At 39.0% G+C, this 21,732-nt stretch overlaps 2 protein-coding genes and 1 pseudogene across 2 annotated transcripts; 1 reads left to right on the forward strand and 2 right to left on the reverse strand.

Annotated features, from left to right (window-relative positions):
* Positions 1-502, reverse strand: LOC139443542 (uncharacterized; annotated as a pseudogene).
* Positions 503-5,649: 5,147 nt separating this feature from the next.
* On the forward strand, positions 5,650-7,929 carry LOC139443214 (uncharacterized). The gene is made up of 4 exons (XM_071224185.1): positions 5,650-5,759; positions 6,296-6,424; positions 6,849-6,975; positions 7,697-7,929. Exons 1-4 carry the CDS (start codon positions 5,717-5,719, stop codon positions 7,704-7,706), a joined length of 309 nt encoding a protein of 102 aa, XP_071080286.1. The 5' UTR covers positions 5,650-5,716; the 3' UTR covers positions 7,707-7,929.
* A 4,256-nt stretch (positions 7,930-12,185) lies between these two features.
* Positions 12,186-14,519, reverse strand: LOC139443476 (serine protease inhibitor Cvsi-2-like). Its single transcript, XM_071224460.1, has 4 exons — positions 14,407-14,519; positions 14,020-14,154; positions 12,798-12,909; positions 12,186-12,342 (listed from the first exon to the last, which is right to left on the reverse strand). Exons 1-4 carry the CDS (start codon positions 14,447-14,449, stop codon positions 12,333-12,335), a joined length of 300 nt encoding a protein of 99 aa, XP_071080561.1. The 5' UTR covers positions 14,450-14,519; the 3' UTR covers positions 12,186-12,332.
* Positions 14,520-21,732: the final 7,213 nt, after the last annotated feature.

Here is a 21,732-nt window from a genome sequence, read left to right on the forward strand (position 1 = left end):
TCAAAGACCATGAGAAAGTGAAACTTTCATTCTATTATTAATACTATCCTTAATATATCCGTCCTTAGCATTCTCACACTGCCATCTTCCATGTCTTTTAAACATACGGTCAGGTATGCCGCTGTTCGCTGCTGCTGTAGCACCACCACTACGTAGACTGTGCAGACCATAACTTTTAATGTTCGTTACAAAGGGAGACAATGCATCTAAGTTCCCTCAGTCTAATGTAAGAAATAGGATTGTTGCCTTTTCTTAACACATAACCAGACGCACATTTGCTGAGGTTTCTGAAAACATAATGATCAGAATCAGCCGGAATACATGCAAGTTTTAGATATCGCTCCAAACATTTAACTGGACACAATTTCGATTGAGTTCTACTGATAACAAGCCAGAACCCGTCTCTATATACATCTGTTTTAGACTTTTCAATAAAAACTGTCATGTGAGATTCATAAAATATTATATCCGAACGAGAAATATTAATCAGTTCAGAAGATCTTAAGAATCAAGCATAAGCCAACAAGCACATCGCTAATATTCTCAAATCAGACAAAGATCCATTTACAATTCTTGAATCGTACACCTCTTTAACAACAGACTTAGCCAATTCACGTTTAGCTGCTTCAAGCCCCTCACTACAATGTGCGTGCTTTAAGCTGTAGAAGGCTCTAATGACTGGTAACACTGTATCGCTCTGTTGGACAATAGATAAAAGATAAAAAGCACAATGCAGGTGCAAAATAGGTAATACCTTGTTCATACTCATAATAGTACTCTGTAAGATTTTTTAGAAAAATGCAAATCATCAACAACGCCATCATGACTGAAATACTCAACTGACAGGTCTTGATTCCATTGGGATGAGCCTCCGGCTGCAAAACTGGACATTCTCTGGGCTGACACATTGTTTTGGGGACAGTCTCTTCTGAAGTGACTGAAATCACCGCACGTGAAGCATGCTCCTGTCTTCTGACCTTTGGCACGAAAAGGCTGGTTTGTGATTGGTTGAATATGTTGCACAGAAGAGGCAGGAAGAAAGCACCTTGCACGGGCCGGGTAAAGGTTGCTGATCGCCTGGATGACCTACTTAGATACGGCGCTTGGCGTGAGCGTTTCTGACGAATATTCTTTTCCAGCTAGCAGTTTCTTAATTCTTTAGCGGTCTGACTGAATTCTTCCCTCAACTCCCTGATGCGGTCATTAAGAGACAATTCAAACTGTGCTCTTTTATTATCTAATTGTTGAATAATAGCATCAAGTTTAGCGTCGGTATTTATGACTAAAATAATCTGATGGTCGTGCTTGCACTTAGAGCGAGAATGAACAATTTAAATCTTGACACCCCTTAAGTACCCCAGTATAACGCCACATAGCGGGGCGGATTACTCACTTACATCGACGTCACACACCACTAGGAGAAAGTAATTTCCTTCTAATTCACCCTTCAAATGAAAGAAATAATATTTCTACTCCATACTAGTGTATAAATTCACGATGTATAATTGACGGCATTAGTGTATAAAGGGGCACCCAGCAATATTCCAGTATTATATATCACGATCGGATGTAAATAATCGATTGTGGACCAGACAGTGGTGATTGATATCACAAGAATCTATCCACGGAATATTGGGAAACGATGACATGCAATCAGCCAAGTCACTGAGCCTGACCTCCCGATCCATTTAATCGCCTCTTATGGCACACATAGGTTTCTGGGACCTATGTGCTTATCTGGAATCCCCACGCGTCAGATTGCCTCTGTTAATAAAAGAGAGGAAGGCAATGGTGCTAGCTGATCCTTGGTGCAATAGCTATTCTTTTCTACTGTGATCTATATTGATTGGAGAATAAAGTGTGTGATCAACTGCGACAATTCTGGACCAAATGTATCACAAATGTCAACACATGACATAACATCCAAACAGGATTAATACGAAAAGATCACTTATAAAGATTATTATAATAATTAATTCATTAGATATTTTAAACATGATTCTAATATACGGGGGCTGGTCAAAAAGTGTGAAACCTGACAAACAAAGCCAACAATTATGAAAGTACTTTCTTTATAACATACACTTTTCATATCATATGTCAGGAAGGAGTCTTCTGAAGCCACCGTAAAAAAAACACATTCACGACTGGTCTTCGTTGTCGTCATAGCGCTTTCCACAAAGGCGTTGTTTCAGTTAGGAAACAGGTAGAAATCACTTAGTGCAAGATCTGGCGAGTATGGACGGTGAGGAAGCTCTTTGAAACCGCATTGTCTCAATGTCGAAAGGTGTGAGAAGAGGCATTCTCATGAAGTAGTAGAATCCCAGCAGTCAGCATTTCTCGCCGCTTTTCTTTGAAAGAATCTCTCAGGCAATGACGCATTTCAGCAAAGTGGACACCGGTAATCTTCTTTTTACCTTCTTAGTAATCAAACAAGGATCACACCCTTTGCATTGCAGAATACAGTGCCCATAACTTTCTTAACTGATCTTGAAGACTTGAAATTCTTTGGTGACGGAAAAGTGGAATAGTGCCATTCCATGGATTGACGTTTTGACTTGGGATCATAGTGGTAGACCCCTGTTTCATCACCCGTTACTAATATCTTTTGGCATTTGACGAATTCCTTTTCAATTGGCTCTAAATATTTTCTGGCAATGTCAGTTTCTTTAGAATTTATAAACTTTGGCACCCAAAGAGCAGATATCTTTTTCATCTGTAAATGTTCATAAATAATAGGTCCAATGGATCCATGGTTTAGACCTGTGTTTTCCTCCAGTTCAGCAAAGGCTATACGTCTATCTGACAGTATAAGTTTGTCTCTCTCCTTGATTGAATCATTGTTGATGGAAATTGAGGGGCGTCCAGATCTTGGGTCATCATCACGACTTCTTCTCCCAGCGTAGAAGCGAGGGCACTTATCCCATGCGGTCATAAATATTTTGGAGAGTACAGTTATCTTAATCAAAACCTTGATAACTGCTCGTTCTTGTTCTTTTCCATTTCTGTGTCCATTTGGACCTACATCACGTTCAATTGGCTGTCACTTTTATACAAATGGCCTCAACAGACCATATCCACTTGCAATGAACAACTCAAACAATGTACTACATTGACTAGTTCACTTTCTTATGGCCCACAGTTAAAACTTTGTCAGGTTTGGAACTTTTTGACCAGCCTTCGTATATGAAAATGATTTATAGCAACTTTGAAAGTTAGATGACAAATGAGAACACACGATATAGAGAACTTTATTGATGAAACACTTCATTCTTGATCATGTAAACGTTTTAGTTCAGGGCATTTTGTCAAAAATGAAAGCAAATGTCATCTGAAGTTAACTGGGAACAACAATATGTGAATGCTTGATTTCATGACAGATAACTTCTTTGTGAAATGTGGGGATAAGATATTGGGGCATAAAGTAGGCATCCCCACATGTACCAAAAGTGCTCTTCCCCTCATTGTTGATTTGTTTCTCTATGAGCGTTTGAAGGATTGCTGCTCGGCTCAGCAACATTAAAACAGAGGAATTTAACCAAGAAGTTTAACATATGCTTCAGGAATATCGAAGATCTGATACAGTTCAATAATGGTCAAAGAGCCACATCCCTTCCACTGTACTAGAAATAAAAGGTACAGGTGAAACAGTCTCATCTGTTTCATATGTAGTTTTAAGTGACCAAAAACTATCCACAAGACTGTATGATAAGAGGGATCCAATAGTCAACTTTCCCCTTCTGTCGAGGAATAGTCCATCAACTCCAGCCCAGATGAACAATTGACTTGCTTGTGTATGGGATATGTGACGTGTGCCACCGGTGGTGAAGGATACGCTCAACCTTTTCGCGAACACCACTTTTTGATGGTGATTCAAACACAGGCTCATGATATAGTCGGAATCGTACAATCGTACTTCTTTAGTCTAATATATGTTTATAATTTAAATCTTGCCAATCTTGTCTTTATGTCTTACGTGTTCAAGTCACACATTTGTTTACATTTCAGTGGAGGAAAAGACTGTCTGACAAATATGGCATCATGATATATGCGAGTGGGATAACTACTGTTTGGTGATCAAATTTAATTCTTAGTGTTGTTTCTGCTAAGATGGGTTTTTGATAATAAGAGCTCACCCGGAAAGATATTCACCACTTTATAATATCAGCAAAGACAGAAACTTTAAACAAGTTGCTGTCAGCATCGACATTTAAATATTTTGAATTATTTTCTGCATTAATAGCCAGGAAAAAACCCCGTCAAAGCTGGAGAATAATCATGCTCAATTATCCCACTAAACAGATACCACTGGGTGTAAAAAGTAAACTAGTGGAATATTTTGATAAAAATGGATCACTGAAATCATGGGTGACACCAGGTGTTCGCGAAAAGGACAAGCACGCCCTGCCCTATCAGTAGCATCCGCCACAATTTGCAAAAAAAGTATGTATTTGTTGCCTGACACTGCACAGCAATTCCCCTGTCATGCAAAGCGTCATGTAAACAATCCAGACCATCAAGTGAAGGTCAGAAATCCAGTCACACGATAGAGCATTTACTGATTTTTTCAAGCAAAAAACAATATGTTAATATTTTGTTGGAAGTTCTTGAATAAAATTCAAAAACAGGAAGCAACAATTTCATGTACGCTCTAACATGGACTGTAATATATTATTTATGTTATCATACACCAAGGATGTCATGTACAACATATTGGACAAACGGAGTGCTTGAGAGACAGAATGGGCGTCCATAAACAGATAAAGGACCCCACGCAAGGTTCATCCCCTAAAGCGCTCGACAAATGCGCAGCGGGAAAAGAAATAGAATTTAAGACATACCCTTTCTGTAAAATGAATACTGCTGATGCCCAGCAGTGTAAAGATAAACAATTGTTTTCATTAAAAAGTTGTGCTCATCTTTAAATAAGTAGCACATGGTATATGAACTATATTTGTATTTATTGTGAAAGTTACCACAGTCATTGTAAAGCCGCGGTGTTATAACTGTAATCACTTCTCCCTGAAGATACAATTGAAGGTGAGGTGAAATGGGCTTTAACGTCGCGTCCAAGATTATTGCACTTATATAGCGACGTGCATGTACGTGTGTGTGTTTGTGTAGGTGCTTGTACTAGTCCGGACTGATGCCGATTTATAGTGCTAGCTCACTGAGATACCATGCCGCAGTTTAACATGAATACCCCACTCAGACACAGTATACTGACTCCGAGCCGACCAGTCCTTGTTCAAGCCCATTAATGCCGAGCGCCAGAAAGGGCAACAACAAGTAAAATCTTTTAGCGTCTTTTGGTATGAAGCGACCGGGCATCGAACTCCGGACCTTCCGCTCTCCGGGCGGACGCTCTACCACAAGACCACGGAGGCGGTCAGATACAATTGAAAAATGTAGACCAAATCGTGTCATTATTGCGTGACTTTCTTTTTATATGTATTTCTTATATATATAAAATCGTGTTGTCTATATATTAGATAGCTATCTGGGTCATCAGATCCCCACAAATGAACCTGTTATCTACTTTTCATGACATAACCGCGCACGGGAACATACCTCCTGCGTGCACCTGCTGTGCGCAGAATCACAACATCGTGACTGGCTGACAGGATTGGTGTTGGTATCATTTGAAACAGAAAGTATATAAGAGGATGAAACAAATGAAGACTTTACTTTGAAAGATTTTCGTTTAACTCCAGACATGAAAGTAACACTGGTTCTCGTCATTGTCAGCACTATTATTGGTGAGTTGAAGATACTAACGGCTTTAATAGTTTAGTTAGTGTCTACGTTAGCCGATGAGATTTGTTATGTACATGTATTTTTTATAATGATAATAGTTCATATTATTCATAGATAATATTATTAATTTGCATTGCGCCTTTTTCCATGCTGGATATCAATGCGTTCTATTATGACTCCGGGAAATGAATCCGTGCGCACCCATTTCAGCTCCCTGGGGAATATATAACCTGATCTGCCTATGAGACACTAGAAGACTAGTAGTCACATAACCACCTCACCGAAAGGGGAACCCACTCACTGCTGAGTGAACAGAGGCATGTTTCGAACAAAGGCATTCGCCTTTGGAAAACACCACATGTACTACTTGGGCTACAGTGTTGGTGAGGTCCAAGAAACTCTTAGGAATCAAGGCTGCCAAACACGCTCAGCCATCCAATTGCTTTCTTCCACAAACTGTGCTTAAAGCCTTGACCTGTGACCTCCAAACAGGATCACGTGCCCCAACTTCTAATGAGATATTGTTTCTTTCGTTCAGCTGTGATCGCCAGCGAGCCCTGCAGGGATGACAATGACTGTATTCACACGGTATGTGATAGTACCGGAAGGCTTGCCTGCTCTCATGGCACATGTACCTGTCTGGTTGCAGCCAATAGCTGCGTCACAGGTAAGTCAGTTTACAAAATAGTGACCATAATAACTGCAGGCAACATATTTCATATGTGAAGGTTTTATTTAGGCATCTGGAAAGGTTCTCCTACAAGAAAAGGTGGTGACTATAAGACAATAAACAAGTTGGGTTTCACGCCGCTGATATTTTTTTAGACAAATGTAGAAGGAACGACAAATATGATACAGAACAAAGATGATTACCATTTTGTTGAAACCATTGGCAATACAAAAAACCCAATCATGGCGAATCTGTGATTCAAACCCACTCTTAACACAGCATCAGCAAAACCCTTGCACAAAACTGCAAATAGGACACGCCCTTTGAATACAAGCCTGCATCAAATGAATGATTGAATCTAGTTCAAACCTCTGACAAATGTTTTTGTCCTTTGTTGTTAAGAATGAGGTTTATATTTAAGAAACTTGCCGTGACCGCCCTGACTGCGACAGCTGCATCTGTAGAGACACCCATGACGAACGCCACTGCTTCGACGGCCGCTGCCTATGTGGACGTGGTGCACCTGTCGGCCCTGGTGGACCTGGCGTGTAAGTAACCATAGTTACAGTTGGAGGTTGTCGGGTATAGTTTTGGTTGCTACACTTGAATCAGTTTTACGTTTCATTGACTATATAATTACTGTCGACAAAAAGTTGATAAATTTGTTTGCTAGTTATGCTTGTTTGGTTTTATGTCAGGGCCAAATCTCTAAATTTAGCCTGAATGTGATTTGGGACGTCAATGCTTTGATGGTGTTGGTTCAGAATGTTGGTGAAACACAATATTAGGAATATGATTTTAGTCGTGCATTTGTTTGTAAAACATACACAGTCGTCTTTGTATGGCATGCATATTTGTCTCATCTCATTTCAGTGGTAATACTTAAATCATTCGACATATAGTAACACTGTATAAGTCCTGTTTGTTTGTTTGTTGTTTAACGCCGCACTCAGCAATATTCAGCTATACGACGGCGGTTTATAGCAGTCCTATGCTATGTGTTTGGATATATGGTTGATAATGTGAATGTAAAACGTCGACGTTTAGCAATCAGTGTCGATCATCTACCTAAACAGATTTCATTGGGCGTAAAAGACAAAATTGCAGTGAAAATTATATGAATGGATCACTGAAAATCAGTGATGACACCAGGGGTTCGTTCCGCAAAGCGATCGCCATCCACATCCATATTATAGTTCTCTATATTCAATTTCTTACTAAATATTCAAGTTTGAAAATGCCACTTTTCATCTACCTTTTTAATTTCAGAGGTAAATAAATCCTGAAAGGAGGAAAACCCATGGAAATTTCGTTTCGGTGTAGATCCTAACACCTTTATCAAGCAATAGATGATAACGTCGCACTAATTGTAATAAAGAAGTTGTTCATCCATAGAACTCGTCTTACTTCATCACTCCAAATTCTAAATGCCACTGAAAGAAGTTATTCCTACATTGTTGGATACACACATGTACACATGTGAAATAAACCTACTACTACCATTTACTGGTTTGTTTTGATGCTGAATATGTTTACTCATATTGAATTGATGCGTAACCTGCTTATACCTATGGAGAACACCCTGTGGTTATTCCGTGTTTCTAGCATATCCTCGTCAGATCAAGATACAATGTTTGGATCTGGATTGGCTAGATTTACGTGACGTCGCTTTTCACTACAGTCTAGCGACAGTCGCGAACCTCAAACGGACTAGACGAATTGGGTGGACAGGCATGGTGGCTTAGTTGATTGATCAACCGATGATCTATCTGCTTCATATTCGACATATGCCCCAATGTTAAACCTTCGATTGGTTGGTTGGTTTGTTGTTTAACGCCGCACTCAGCATTAATCCAGGTGTATGACGGCGGTCTGTAAATATTCGAGTCTGGACCAGACAATCCAGTGATTAACATCATGAGCATCGATCCACGCATTTGGGATCGATGACCTGCATGAACCAAGTCCGGTTAGTCGCCTTTTACGACAAGCATAGTCACCTTTTATGGCAAGCATGGTTTGCTGAAGACCTGTTCTACCCCGGAATCTTCACGGGACTTTAAACCTCAGTGACAACATTGCTGGGATTGTTTTCATAAACCTTGGCGTTTCGAAAATATTGTAAATAAAAGCGACAGAGGACAATTCCTTAATCAATGGAAATCTCTATTTAAATTTTCAAACTAAATCAAAGGCATGTGTTTACGAGTGATGATAGTGAAAAAATGTGTACTTTGTGATGAAAACGTGAAACTTCGTACAGTCGTAGGTTATGACATTCCAAATAGTTAAAGATATGGGGCCACCCCAAAAATCCAACATGGCCGCCTTGGAGCGAGTGAGTGAGTGAGTTGGGTTTAACGCCGCTTTTAACATTATTCCAGTTATATCACGGCGTGTCAGCTTAATGTGGGAGGAAAGCCCGAAGTGATGCAGGTCTCAGACGTTTACCACTTCGGTGAAACCCACGAGCAAGGGTATTGTACTGACAAAACTAGAAACATAATCGGGGCGAACCGGGATTCGAACCCACAATCATAGGTTTCTGGCGTGCCCAAGACGACCGTTGCTGAAGATCAATTTCTAGCCCGAGTCGTAATGGGTCATGGATACAAGAAGTTTCAAAACATCAATAAAGTCATGTAAAGTCATAACTGATCTAGAAGCAGGTGTTACAGAAAGAAGACTTTCTCTTTTCTTTCTCTGACACTCAGCATCAAAATAAGATCAAATAAATACAACAAAATAAATTATGTTTAAGCTGACAAAAAATATGTACACAATTCTTGTTACAGATTTTTTAAGTGCAGTTACCTATTTCATATTTATCATTTTGTCCTCATTATTTAAACAGAAAATATTTGGATATCAATGGTGACACAAACTTTGGCTAAGGGGCTATCTTTGTTGACATTTTAAACTGTTGACTACAAATACAGATGAGCTACAGTGCTGTGGCACTCATTTTTTATAACCTGATACAATTTAAATAAAAAATAATTAGATATTTGAGCCCACCTGACTGAAATCAAGTGAGGTTATGTTGCAGAGCATTTTCCGTCTTTCCGATTGTCCGTTGGTCTGTAACGTTCACTTTCTCCACATTCGCTTCTATAAACCTTTGGCGCTAGAATTTTCAATGAATGAAATCAGTTGTGGTAGACGTGTTGAATCTCTTATGTTTACTCATGTAAATAATCATTTCGGGGTAAAATGAAAATTTTATATGCTGCAAGTATGTCATGTGCGGAAAAACATATACGTTTTGGGCATATAATTTTTTTATCTTTGATCTATCCATGACATTTGACGTTCATTTACCCCGTTGTTTCAAGTAATAGTAATAAGTACATTAAAAATTCCAAAAAATTGAATGCTCATTGCGTTACATTACTATTACCTCGTTAATGGATCAATGTGCCCTTCTTCCTCGGTGTCTTCTCTTAAAGTTCTAAGTTTACGAAGCTGTAATTTTGGCCGTCGTCAGTTAATGAGCAATAGCAATATTCCAGCAATATCATGGCTGGGGACACCAGAAATGGGCTTCACACATTGTACCCATGTCGGGAATCGAGCCCGGGTCTCCGACGTGACGAGCGAACACTTTAACCACTAGGCTACCCGACCGCCTGTCAGTTAATGAACATGCTGTGAGGATGTCTGTTCAGTAGAGACTTCTATTATTTCTTTTGATTGTACTTTTATGGGCCCTGGAATGATATGACCTTTCTGATCTAATGTAATATTCCGTAACATTTCAGGTGAATGTCAGGGCATTGTGTTTTATCATCCAAAACTGGCTCCCACGGGAGATATCGCTTGGGTGAGATCAAGCGATATCTACACTGTAGATATCGCTGCAATGAAATTGCATCACAATGCTTTGCCGACCATTCTGACGTCATTGTTACATGACGTCACAATCAAATGACATCACTAATGGCTCTGCTACTGAAGCTGTTAGCAGTACTTTTTACACTGAAGACACTGCTAATTACTGTCTACAAATTGAAAAAGTTGGAAGAATGATGTTGGATGGTAAATAAAATCTCACCCTCGTGTCTTTTGATATCAAATATATCAACACTCGTTGATAAAAGTGGAAAAACATTTTTCCACTTTAATCAACTCGTGTTGATATAATTTATTTGATTTCAAAAGACACTCTGGTGAGATTCTCCATGTGTTTGTCTTACTTTACCATCTTCGGTGTTACTGAATACTCCCCGTATAGGAACCTGCATGAAGGTCACTGATGGTCTGAACACCACTTAACAAGACCGTCACAGGCAAAAGACAGGACATCTTCAGGACTGAGTGTTGCACTAAAGTAGTCTTTCATAATATGGCCTCTATATCAACACATGCTCCATTACGCGAAAGTCATCTCCCACCTCTAATGGTGCGTCTACCTGCAGTTATGAAATCATACATTCGCTGGCTCAGTGTGCCTGTTGAGATTATGGCTGAAGTCACTGCAGAGTTCAGTCGAACAGACAAGGGGAGTGAATTAATCAGTGAATATTACATTTATTACGCAACAGTCAGACCTATTTCTTCAATTTGGGGAATGCAGTTCAAATAAATTGATAGAAACGTCACAGATATTCATATTCCTGAAGCTCCAGCCCTTGGTATCTACATTTCACAACTTTTGAGGTACAATCGCACATGTTTTTTCTACAAAGATATCAATAAACTTCATACGACTCTTGCTCAGAAATGTTTTGATCAAGGCTACAACATTCAAGGCCTTAATTAAGCTTTCGAAAACGTTTTATTGTAGACATGTGGAGGACATTTCCAAATGTGACGCTTCATTAACAAAAGTCATGCAATTTTGACTTGTACCATGTTCTCGTTTTTTGTTTAAGAGAAACAATTGAATTACCTTTGCATGTGTTTGTGACGGGTGCCACCGGTGGGGCAGGATACGCTCACCTTTTTGCCAACACCCGGTATCATCACTATTTGATAGTGGTTCATAAATACATGCTCATAATATAGTCGGAATCGTACAATCGACTCTGATTTGAGCAATGATTTTTTATTGCTTATCTTTTTTTTGCGAACACCTGGTGTCATCATCGATTTTCAGTGACCCATTCATATAGCTTTTACCGATTTTTTCCCTAAAACCCAGTGCAATCGGTTTCGGTGGATAATCAAGACTGGTTATTCCTTGGCGTTGGTGTTTTATATTTATGATTATAGAAAGGGCTTTGTTGCTTTTATTTGCAAGGTTTAGTTTTACACCACACGTCACTATTATGACGTCACACCGCTCATTCTGGTGCAGAAAATGACTTTACAGTTGGATGCAGAAAATAGCTAAATTTCATGCTCGCTGCGGCCCTAAAACTTCATACTCTTAGTCAATTAGGCATCGTTTTTTCTGGTCAATGTATTGTCACGCATACTTTAAACATTGTGGTATTTGTAACTTATAACTGTACATGTTATTAATTTTAAATGCATTCTGACAATGACTGAGAAAGAAGTACCTTATTCTAAATATTTGCTTTGGGGTGAAGGGGTCGTCAAATCGGTTGTTTCAATCAGAGGCGATCATTTTATACCTCTCATTAACTTATCAGAATACAGTAATTTCCAAAGTCATGGTAGAATTGGGGTTCAATGCCGCATTCATCAACATTTCAGTCTGTGACGGCGCTCAATACATGTTGAAGGTCAGCCTATGTTTTTCTCGGCTATGACTTTATGGGCCTACCTTTTTGTTTTAAGCTTTACGTGTATGTTTGTGTATGTGTTTATCGTTTAACCCAGTAATCGATCATTGGGGTACCACAATGAAACATCAGACCACTGTTTTTTTCTTTATTTGATGCATATGTGTATAACAATAACCTTAAATGTTTGGTAGATTGTTGATTTGTTCCGGGATTTATTTGCCACTGAAATAAAAAAAGAAAGAGTTAGTACCAAAAGAATTTAGGTAACTTTCAGAAAAGCTATGTTAATCATTAAATAACGATCGTTTCACAGAAATTTACAGATCTCAATTCTACATCGGCCTTCCTCAATATTGAACTGACACGAAGTTCTATTCTTGAAATACTTGTTAACTTCAACTCTCTCATAGACTTGCTCAATCTAGAGTTTTATCACCCTTCTCTTGATGAAGAACTAATATAAACCCATCCCTGATCCTTACGTCCACAGAGGCAGTGCCAATCGTAGCAGTGGTGTTCAAGCTTCAGTTCAAGCTTCAAAATTATGCAGTATGTTTCATCCAAAGACATATGGATGTAACAGATGTATTACGTTGTTGATCACAATCTAAAGTCATGATTTAATAAAACACCTTACCGGTTATTTTTCTAAGGGTAGAATCGTCCTGGTTACTTACATGCCAGGTCCAAATCCACGTCCACAGAGACAGTGCCCATCGTAGCAGTGGTGTGAAGCACGGCTGTCTCTACATTTGCAGCCGTCGCAGTCGGCACGGGCTGTGCAATTGGCTGTAAAGTCAATTTCCTTCATTCAATGTTAGGTATATTGAATCAGTATCTGTGTGATTGACGATTTGGAGAAATGTATTTTTATTAGAGATACGTTGAAATAGCGTCTTTGAGTTTGGATGAAAATACAGGTATATTTGAAGGATACTACTTCATATGCTTTGATCATGTGGTTCAGATGAACCGCCCATACTTCTAATGCCTCTCCGTCACGGGCCCTTGCGTCGTTACTTAAATATAGCTTGATCTCTTAATATCACACGAGTTCCAGAAAGACACTATACCGTTATTTCTTTACAGAAGACTACACACTCCGTATGGCAGTGCTCTATGTCTATCGATCCCAAATTAACTCCCAAGTCTTTTTGGCTATGATATAATATCGATAGCAGACCCAGACTCAAACACAAATGTCCATCACTCCCGCTCAAAATTGGGGTTTGTCAGAAAGAAGCTCTCTGATAAGTGGATATTGTGTGATAGTCGTATTTGTATTTTGGGGCAATTCAGTTTGTAAAACTTCGTCTGCCTAGTCTGAAAGTCTGACTGCTAAACAACACTAGTTCATTGCTAGATTGGTGTAAGTGAACAGTTTGGCCAAGAAGTATTGAACGGTCCTTGACTTATGACCTGGAAACAAAACGTGACGGGTTGGGGACGGATGTCGGACATAATCTAATTTTCCAACTTTCAGATCACTTTCGGGGATAATTAAAACAGGTCACAAAACTACAACTACTACTACTACTACTTCTACTACTACTACTACTACTACTACTACTACTACTACTACTTCCACTACTAGACAAGCCCAACTTGAGCGCAGGAACCGACTTTAGTTTGAGGTGCGCGACTGTGGCTTGCCATATCAGCATCTGTTCAGCATACAGAGTGTTAGCCGACGAAATAAATATCAGTTTTGTTGATGAACAGACCTTGTGAGCAGGAACCAGACGAGACTGCACCGATTACAAACAGTCATTAATGTGTTAATCTTGTCAATTTGAAAAAAACAAACATGACATAACCCATAATAAGAAATGAGTTTTCGAAAAATGGTCAATACCTTGAGCGCCACTTATCGTAAACACTGTCTAAACGTTATCATACCTTGAGCGCAGGAGCCAGATGTTGCGGAAGTCAGGCAGGTACATTCTCCATGAGAGCAGCCCAGCTTTGAGGAACTATCACAGGTCAGGTGATCACAGTCTTTCTCATCCCTACAGGTCTCGCTGTAGATAACAGCTGAAAGGGAAAACAGTGTCCAGTGAAATCGTTTTTCAAGGTTTGCTTCGTTTTGAACTTTATGATTCAATGTGCTGTGGATCACAGCTGACAAAAAATGGACACCAAAAATGGGTTTCAAAAGTCTTTCATTTACTTTTTTTAATTATTTATATTTTCATTTAGTTTTAACTTCTTCGGTTTAACTAAATACTCCTTTTACGGGATCCTATAGGTCCTTGTTATGCGAGTTATGGTCTGAACATTACTCATCAACAACGGCACACGCAAGGGCAACAGACACGGCAAACTTCATGACTGAGTGGTTCACTTAAGTTGTTTTCAGAGGTGAAACACTCGTTTGCTTTTTACATGGCTTCAGTATCAGCACCTATCCTTTTTTAGAGAAAGTCACGATTGTTTAATCTCTTAATGAGTAGGTCAGCTACCTGCAGTTATGAATTCCAGACCTCGCTGGTTCGGTCTGGGTGTTGAGATAACGGTTAAAAATTTAGACACCAAAGTTCATGTTTGAGGTTAATCTTTAAAGGGCAAGTTCACACGGAAATGAACCTTTTTTTCTTTTACTTTTTCCACATTAAAAGTGTTAACATAGAAGTGTCATAGACAAAAATATAAAAACATCATATTTAATTAACATATTTTTTGCACTAAAACGATTTATATTTTTCACATTTTCCAAGTGTTCTATTTCCATAACAAAAACACCATGGCTTATGTCCCTTGCAATATGACGTCATTGGTGCCAATTGATAAACATTATGACGTCATCATGCTTTGTTAGAGCCGCTTCACGTGGTGTAGGTACAGTTTTGTGATTCTAGCATCTCAGATGCCAGCCAGAATTGTGTTATGCTGAGTCACCACTGCGCCGGAGTGTGTCGTAGACCATGTTGTTTTACCGCAAACTGGTCCTTGATATCTTTTGCGTTGAGAATAGACAGGGACCCAGTTGAATTGGCACCAATTACGTCATAATCTAAGGGGGATAACTCAGGCCTATTTCGCCCGTAAAACGAAGGCCTCATAACGGCATATCACTTTCACACTATTGTGAGCTTCCTACTTTCACTGTGAAAAAAAATGAGTGTATATTTTCAAACACAGATACTAACTAATTCTAAAATTGCGTTTTGTTTAGAAAAAGAAAGAAAGTGATTTTTGCGTGTACACTTCCCCTTTAAGAAGGAATCTGACCTGTTATACTCAATATTCACGGTGGGCGGGTGGGTGGCAGAGGGGGCTATTCTAGTAAAATGAAAGTGAGATGATCTAAAATGAGGTTTAACGTCGCGTTCAAGATTATTGCACTCTTATTGCGACGTGCATGCGGCAACATATGCGACAAGTGACAACTTTTACATCGGCGTATTGTCTCCATTGTTAGGTGTAGTGACGTTGAATACAATTGTTTAACTATACATTCCCGTTGTGTTTTGTTTCAGTCAATTTCACACATTGAGTGATAATTCGACTCTCAACAGAGATATTACTTTAGAAGAAATACGCTCAGCTATCTCGCGACTGAAGCGTAATAAATCCTCAGGCCTTGACTTAATTGAAAATGATTATTTGATTGATTCAATTGATATTCTGGGTGACTTTTACGTTTCGTTTTTTAATTTGATTTTATCCACTGGTGTTATCCCTTACTCTTGGTTGACGGGAGTGATTCGCCCAATATATAAGAAAAAAGGTGACTCTCTTGACCCGAACTCTTACAGGCCCATTACCATTCTGAACTGTTTAGGAAAGTTATTCACTTGTCTTTTGAATTCCAGATTAAATAGTTACTTAGAATCAAATGAAATTCTTAGTTCATCACAGATTGGCTTTCGAGAAAATATGTCAACACTTGATAATATATTCATCTTAAATATGCTAAATCAGTATTTTAAAAAATCAAAACGAAAACATTTTTGTGCTTTTATCGATTTCACAAAAGCGTTCGACAGTATTTGGAGAGAAGACCTCAAGATGTTATCATACAACATAGAGGGGAGATTCCTCAAGTTTGTGAAAAACATGTGCAGTAATATAAAATCTTGCGTTATGGTTGATAACCAAATTTCTAACTTCTTTTATAGTTTTCCCGGGGTTCGACAAGGAGAAAATCTCTCTCCATTATTATTTTCGATTTTTCTCAATGATTTAGATGTATATCTTGAGAGCAAAGTTTGTAGGGGCGTTGACATCAATTGTGTTCATGATGATTATGTGTATATGTGTATTAAATTCTTTATTTTGTTGTACGCAGGTGATGCGATACTTTTAGGTGAATCCCAGAAAGATCTCCAAAATTCTCTTGATGTGTATAAAAAATACTGCGATGTGTGGAAACTCAATGTTAACATTGCCAAAACTAAGATTATTATATTTTAGAGGAGGCGTAGGTAAAAATCTAAATTATCTTTTCAATTTGATTCTAAACCAATTGAAATTGTAGATAATTATCCGTATCTAGGTATCAACTTTCATCGCAATAGGAGATTTAATACCGCAATAAACAAGTTACTGTCCAGCTCTAAAAAGGCCATGTTTGCACTCCTGAAAAAATCAAGAAACCTCAATCTAGCACTTGATACTGTAATCCAATTGTTTGATATCTTAATACTACCTATAGCCTTGTATGGATGTGAAATATGGGGTTGTGAAAATGTTATAAACATTGAAAAATTTCACCTGAAATTTCTAAGGTTTGCTACTGGGTTGCGATCATCAACTCATAACTTTATGGTTTACGGTGAACTTGGACGTTTTCCTGTGAACATTACAATTGCTAAAAGAATGATCTCATTTTGATATAATTTAGAAACCATATCTTCTCCTTTCAAGTAATCATCACGCATCCTTAAACTGTTCAAATTAGATCACACCCTCAATATTAGTAATAGTAACGTATGGATATCTCACATAAAAAGTATTTTAAACAGTTGTGGCTTGACCTATGTATTTGATCATCCTGGTTGCGTTTGTAAACAGTGGCTTGTCTCTATGGTAGAAACAGTACTTACAGATCATTTACAATGGAGGGATGACATAGATAAAAGTTGAAAAGGTAATTACTATAAATTGTTCAAAGATCTACCGTCGTTTGTGTTATGTTAGTTATTCCTTCAAAATCAGGACGGACGCAGGAGTGTGTTTGAGACACGTTAATTCGTGAGTGCTACATCATGACAACTGTGGTTGTTTCCCTTTGTGCATACCACTACAGTTTTGAAAAATACCTCCTGCTACCTGATTATCTCTCTCGACCTATTATGTCATCTCGGACATCGAATCATTATTTACCTGTAGAGACAGGCCGCTGGAAAAATATACCCAGAATCAATAGAAATTGTAACCTATGTAGTTCACCGGCGATAGCCGACGAGTTTCATTATTTATTTAAATGCTCCTTTTTTGATACCATGAGATCACATTATATTCCAATTTATCTTTGTAAATGGCCGAATCTCGCAAAGTTCAAAGTTTTGTTTACCTCAAATAATTGCTTAATCGTGAAAAATATCTCCAGATTTATAAGAATTATTAATAATGCTGTCAGAAGATGAGTACAACACTATAATCTACAACTTACCAAGTGATCACTACAATTTATTGTTTATGTTATAACTTTATATGAATTGTTCCTGTACCACCTATGGTGGTTTGTTGGAATAAAACATTGATTGATTGATTGATTGAGAGAGCAATCCAAGCGCACGATAGCAAGCTGTCAACCGGGTCAGAGAGCCTGACACTTTAAGCCGCCTCAGACCTGCAAAGAGTAAATTAAATGCTTGAAATATTCTGTCAAGCACAAAGTACAGAGACACCATTACATGTCTTTGTATATGAAACAGTTAGAGATGAGACTCCCACATAACACATGTCTTAATAAAAAACAACTAGTTTCACAATTAATAATTCAGTGTGGTTACTTAATACTACTTGTATGTCTCCTCATCTCGTTAAATTTATGTTAAGTCCATAATAGTAGAGTGAGTGAATTGGGTTTAACGCCGCTGTTAACAGTATTCCAGTTATATCACGGAGTGTCAGCTTAATGTGGGAGGAAAGCCCGAAGTGATGCAGGTCTCAGACGTTTACCACTTTGGTGAAACCCACGAGCAAGGGTATGGTGCTGACAAACCTAGAAACATAATCGGGGCGAACCGGGATTCGAATCCACAATTACAGGTTTCTGGCATGTCCAAGGGACGCAACTCTTCACAGCGAATCGCGGTGCCTTAGACGACTGGGCCACCCGTGCCCCCTAATAGTAGGATGAGCTTTCGGAAATCAGAATCTGAATACGCGAAAAGGTGGAGTCGTTTCCCTCTTGTTGTGTTCAAATGGTAGTCGAAGCAGTTAAACTTCATTGATATCGCTCGATTACCTGACTTGCCTTCACTTCGTTGGGCCAATATGTACGTACGAAAGAGCTCCATGTTGACTTTGGAGTGAAATCGTACGGGAATATGTACATAAAGGATAAAGAAATGATAATTTACCACCTGATGTGTAGTTACATACACATACATTATTACTCAAATGAGCACTGATTTAATGACTCTCTTAACATTATCACATGTAGGTACGTATAATGTCTCAACATTCGGAAACATTATAAAATGATATTACTGTGTTAAGTACATATTCTTACTTCACCACATTGCCATCTATCTTCCTCTTGGCAAGTTCAAAGTCTATATTGGCCTGGGAGGTTGTAAGGTGAGGTGAGGTGAAGTTTGGTTTAACGTCGCATCCAAGATTATTGCACTTATATAGCGACATGCATGCACGTGTGTGTGTGTGTGGCTGCTTGTACTAGTCCGGACTGATGCCGATTTATAGTGCTAGCACACTGAGATACTGTCGCAGTTTAAACATGAATACCCCACTCAGACACAGTATACTGACTCCGAGCCGACCAGTCCTTGTTTTAGCCCCTTAATGCCGAGTGCCAGACCAGGTAACAACAACTACCATCTTTAAACGTCTTTTTGTATGACGCGGCCGGGGATCCAACCCCGGACCTTCCGCTTTCCGGGCGGACGCTCTACCACTAGACCATGGAGGCGGTCTGGGAGGTTGTAGGTATATGTAGCACGTACGTCTTAATTACGTGTTGACGATTACGTATTACGCTAAAACATGAGCGTATCCTTCCACGCCGGTGACATCCGTCACAAACAAATGCAAAGCCATGTCAACAGTTCTCTTGAAGGGCGGTCGGGTAGCCTAGTGGTTAAAGCGTTCGCTCGTCACGCCGAAGACCCGGGTTCGAATCCCGACATGGGTTCAATGCGTGGAGCCCATTTCTCGTGTCCCCCGCCGTGAAATTGCTGGAATATTGCTAAAAGCGGCGTAAAACCAAACTCACTCACTCACACTCACTTGAAAAAAACACTCCATGTCTCCACAATTAAACATTTTGAATGATTACTGAGGCCTTGAACGTTGTAACCGTAAACAAACAACTTTGGGCAAGAGTCACATGACGTTCTTTGAAATCTTCGTAGAACGATCATACTCGATTGCACCTCAATTGTTGTGAAATGAAACCATCAAAGGCTGGAGCTGAAGGAACAGTGCTCGAGAAAGAGGTAAAGTTGACTTTGGGAAAATTGAAGTCATCCCTCTTGAGAGTTTATTCTGTGACTCAGAATCGTTATGCATAGGTCGGAATATGAAGCAGATGAAATTACATCGAAGACATTGTGAAAAATGTCACTTAAAATGAGAAAGTAGTCAACAATACTACTTACTGGACGGGATATGAATGTATAATTTGCAGACGTATCTTCTTTTGAGAAAGCAATTTTCCCAGTGTTGTAATACTCTTTCGAAGTAAGCTAAATATGTCTTGTTAAAAAACCTACTGCCACCCGCCAGATCAACGTCCGAGATTGTCAAATCGTTTGGCGTCACTATGAAATAGGCCATAAGCTGAAATACATTTTTCAATAGTTGGTTTGCATTTAAACACATATTTTCAATCAAGCAAACGTTAGCACGAAAACATACATAAGCGTTCTTTCTGATCATTTAGAACCTTTATTCCTGGTCGCAAGCTCCGACGTTCATACAGTTTGGCCCTCACTCTATGAAGGTTCATACTCCAATGAACTCACACAAAGTGAAGGTCAATTCTTAAATACCTTTGTTTTTTTCGTATCGTAAGTATCCTAGTTTTCGTGACCTTATGGACATTCCTCGCAGATTCTGTCCATGCCGAGCAAGAGGTCTGTCTTGTTGAGATAAGGGCTAAGGTGAAATGGAGTTTAACCCCGTGAGCAATGCCTTTACTAGTTCGGACTTAAAGTACTTGCCCACTGAGATAAAAGGCTGTCCTTCAGTTCAGAGTTCACAAATAGACGTATTTGTATCTGAATTGGGCAAATTTTACGTTATTTAGAGAACCTGTAATTTTGTCTTATATACTTACGCTTCTTAACCATTTTGACTTCTTTTTGTATTGGATGAATAGAAAGAATACTAGTTTTCAGGAATGTGGGGTCCAGATTGAAACGGATGTGATTCACCCTCCTCCATTAAGTTTCCTTCCGAAATTAACAGATAATCATGTTGCTGACGCATATTTTCTCACCGCTGTTCCCCCGTGTGCATTACAGGATAGGGCCCGCGAAGATCCGGGGTATAATAGGTCTTCAGCAACCCATGCTTGTCGTAAGAGGCGACTAACGGGATCGGATGGTCAGGCTCGCTGACTTGGTTCACCTTTTCGCGTCAACCTGGTATCATCACTGGTTGGTAGTGTTAGTAGATATTTTTTATGATTATGGAAATGGTTTTCGTCGCTTTTATTAGTTTCCCAACCACGACACACACACAAACACACACACACACACACGCACGCACGCACGCACGCACGCACGCACGCACGCACGCACACTTCTCTTTTACTATACTCCCTCTGAAAGGGTCAGCTATGAAAATCAACAATGATCGTGAGAACAGCGCCCTACATTTTATTCATGTGATAGTAAAGCGTTTCACATATTTAGAACATGAAAACAGTCGTGATGAAGCTATCTCTATCAGTCTATTAATAGAACGATAACCTAGTAATGGTTCTGTACTTCAAGATCGTTGAAAGATGGAACTTGTTGTTTCGCTGCCTGATGGCATACTGGCTCTGAGTCATCACAATGAGTTTGAGTGAGGGGATCCCCGTTAAACGAGTGAATGGTATCTAAGTAGGTTAGCATTATAAAAACTACAAAATAATACGTGCGTACTATAGCTGGTACGCAGCCACACACACATACGTGCATGTACGTCACTATATGAATGAAATAACCTTGAACCCAATATCACCTCACCACCGTTAAAGTCAAACGTGGTTGTGTTTTTGTGATTTCTGTTCGTCCATTTAGTTCAATAATGGCTCTTTTCTCCATTCCCCACATGCGTATATATCTAGAGTAACAATCTAATGAAACGTTTGTTTTTTTATTGATACTTTATCTTTATCTACACTGGATATATAAGTAAATTCCTCCGGGATTAAAGGAATAAAACAAGGTTAACGGTGTAGTATTGTATGCCAGTGTAATCTATTGTCAA

Source organism: Haliotis cracherodii, unplaced genomic scaffold (assembly GCF_022045235.1).
Source record: "Haliotis cracherodii isolate W230 unplaced genomic scaffold, xgHalCrac1.p SCAF_5, whole genome shotgun sequence".
Lineage (NCBI taxonomy): Eukaryota > Metazoa > Mollusca > Gastropoda > Lepetellida > Haliotidae > Haliotis > Haliotis cracherodii.

Excerpts from the sequence above, each read along its gene's own strand:
- LOC139443214 (XM_071224185.1), top strand. The coding sequence starts at position 5,717 with ATGAAAGTAACACTGGTTCTCGTCATTGTCAGCACTATTATTG. Across the intron at positions 5,760-6,295 it reads CATTGTCAGCACTATTATTG|CTGTGATCGCCAGCGAGCCC; the intron begins GTGAGTTGAAGA and ends TCTTTCGTTCAG. Across the intron at positions 6,425-6,848 it reads AGCCAATAGCTGCGTCACAG|AAACTTGCCGTGACCGCCCT; the intron begins GTAAGTCAGTTT and ends TTTATATTTAAG.
- LOC139443476 (XM_071224460.1), bottom strand. The coding sequence starts at position 14,449 with ATGAAGTTTGCCGTGTCTGTTGCCCTTGCGTGTGCCGTTGTTG. Across the intron at positions 14,155-14,406 it reads CCTTGCGTGTGCCGTTGTTG|CTGTTATCTACAGCGAGACC; the intron begins ATGAGTAATGTT and ends TTTCCCTTTCAG. Across the intron at positions 12,910-14,019 it reads ATCTGGCTCCTGCGCTCAAG|CCAATTGCACAGCCCGTGCC; the intron begins GTATGATAACGT and ends TTGACTTTACAG.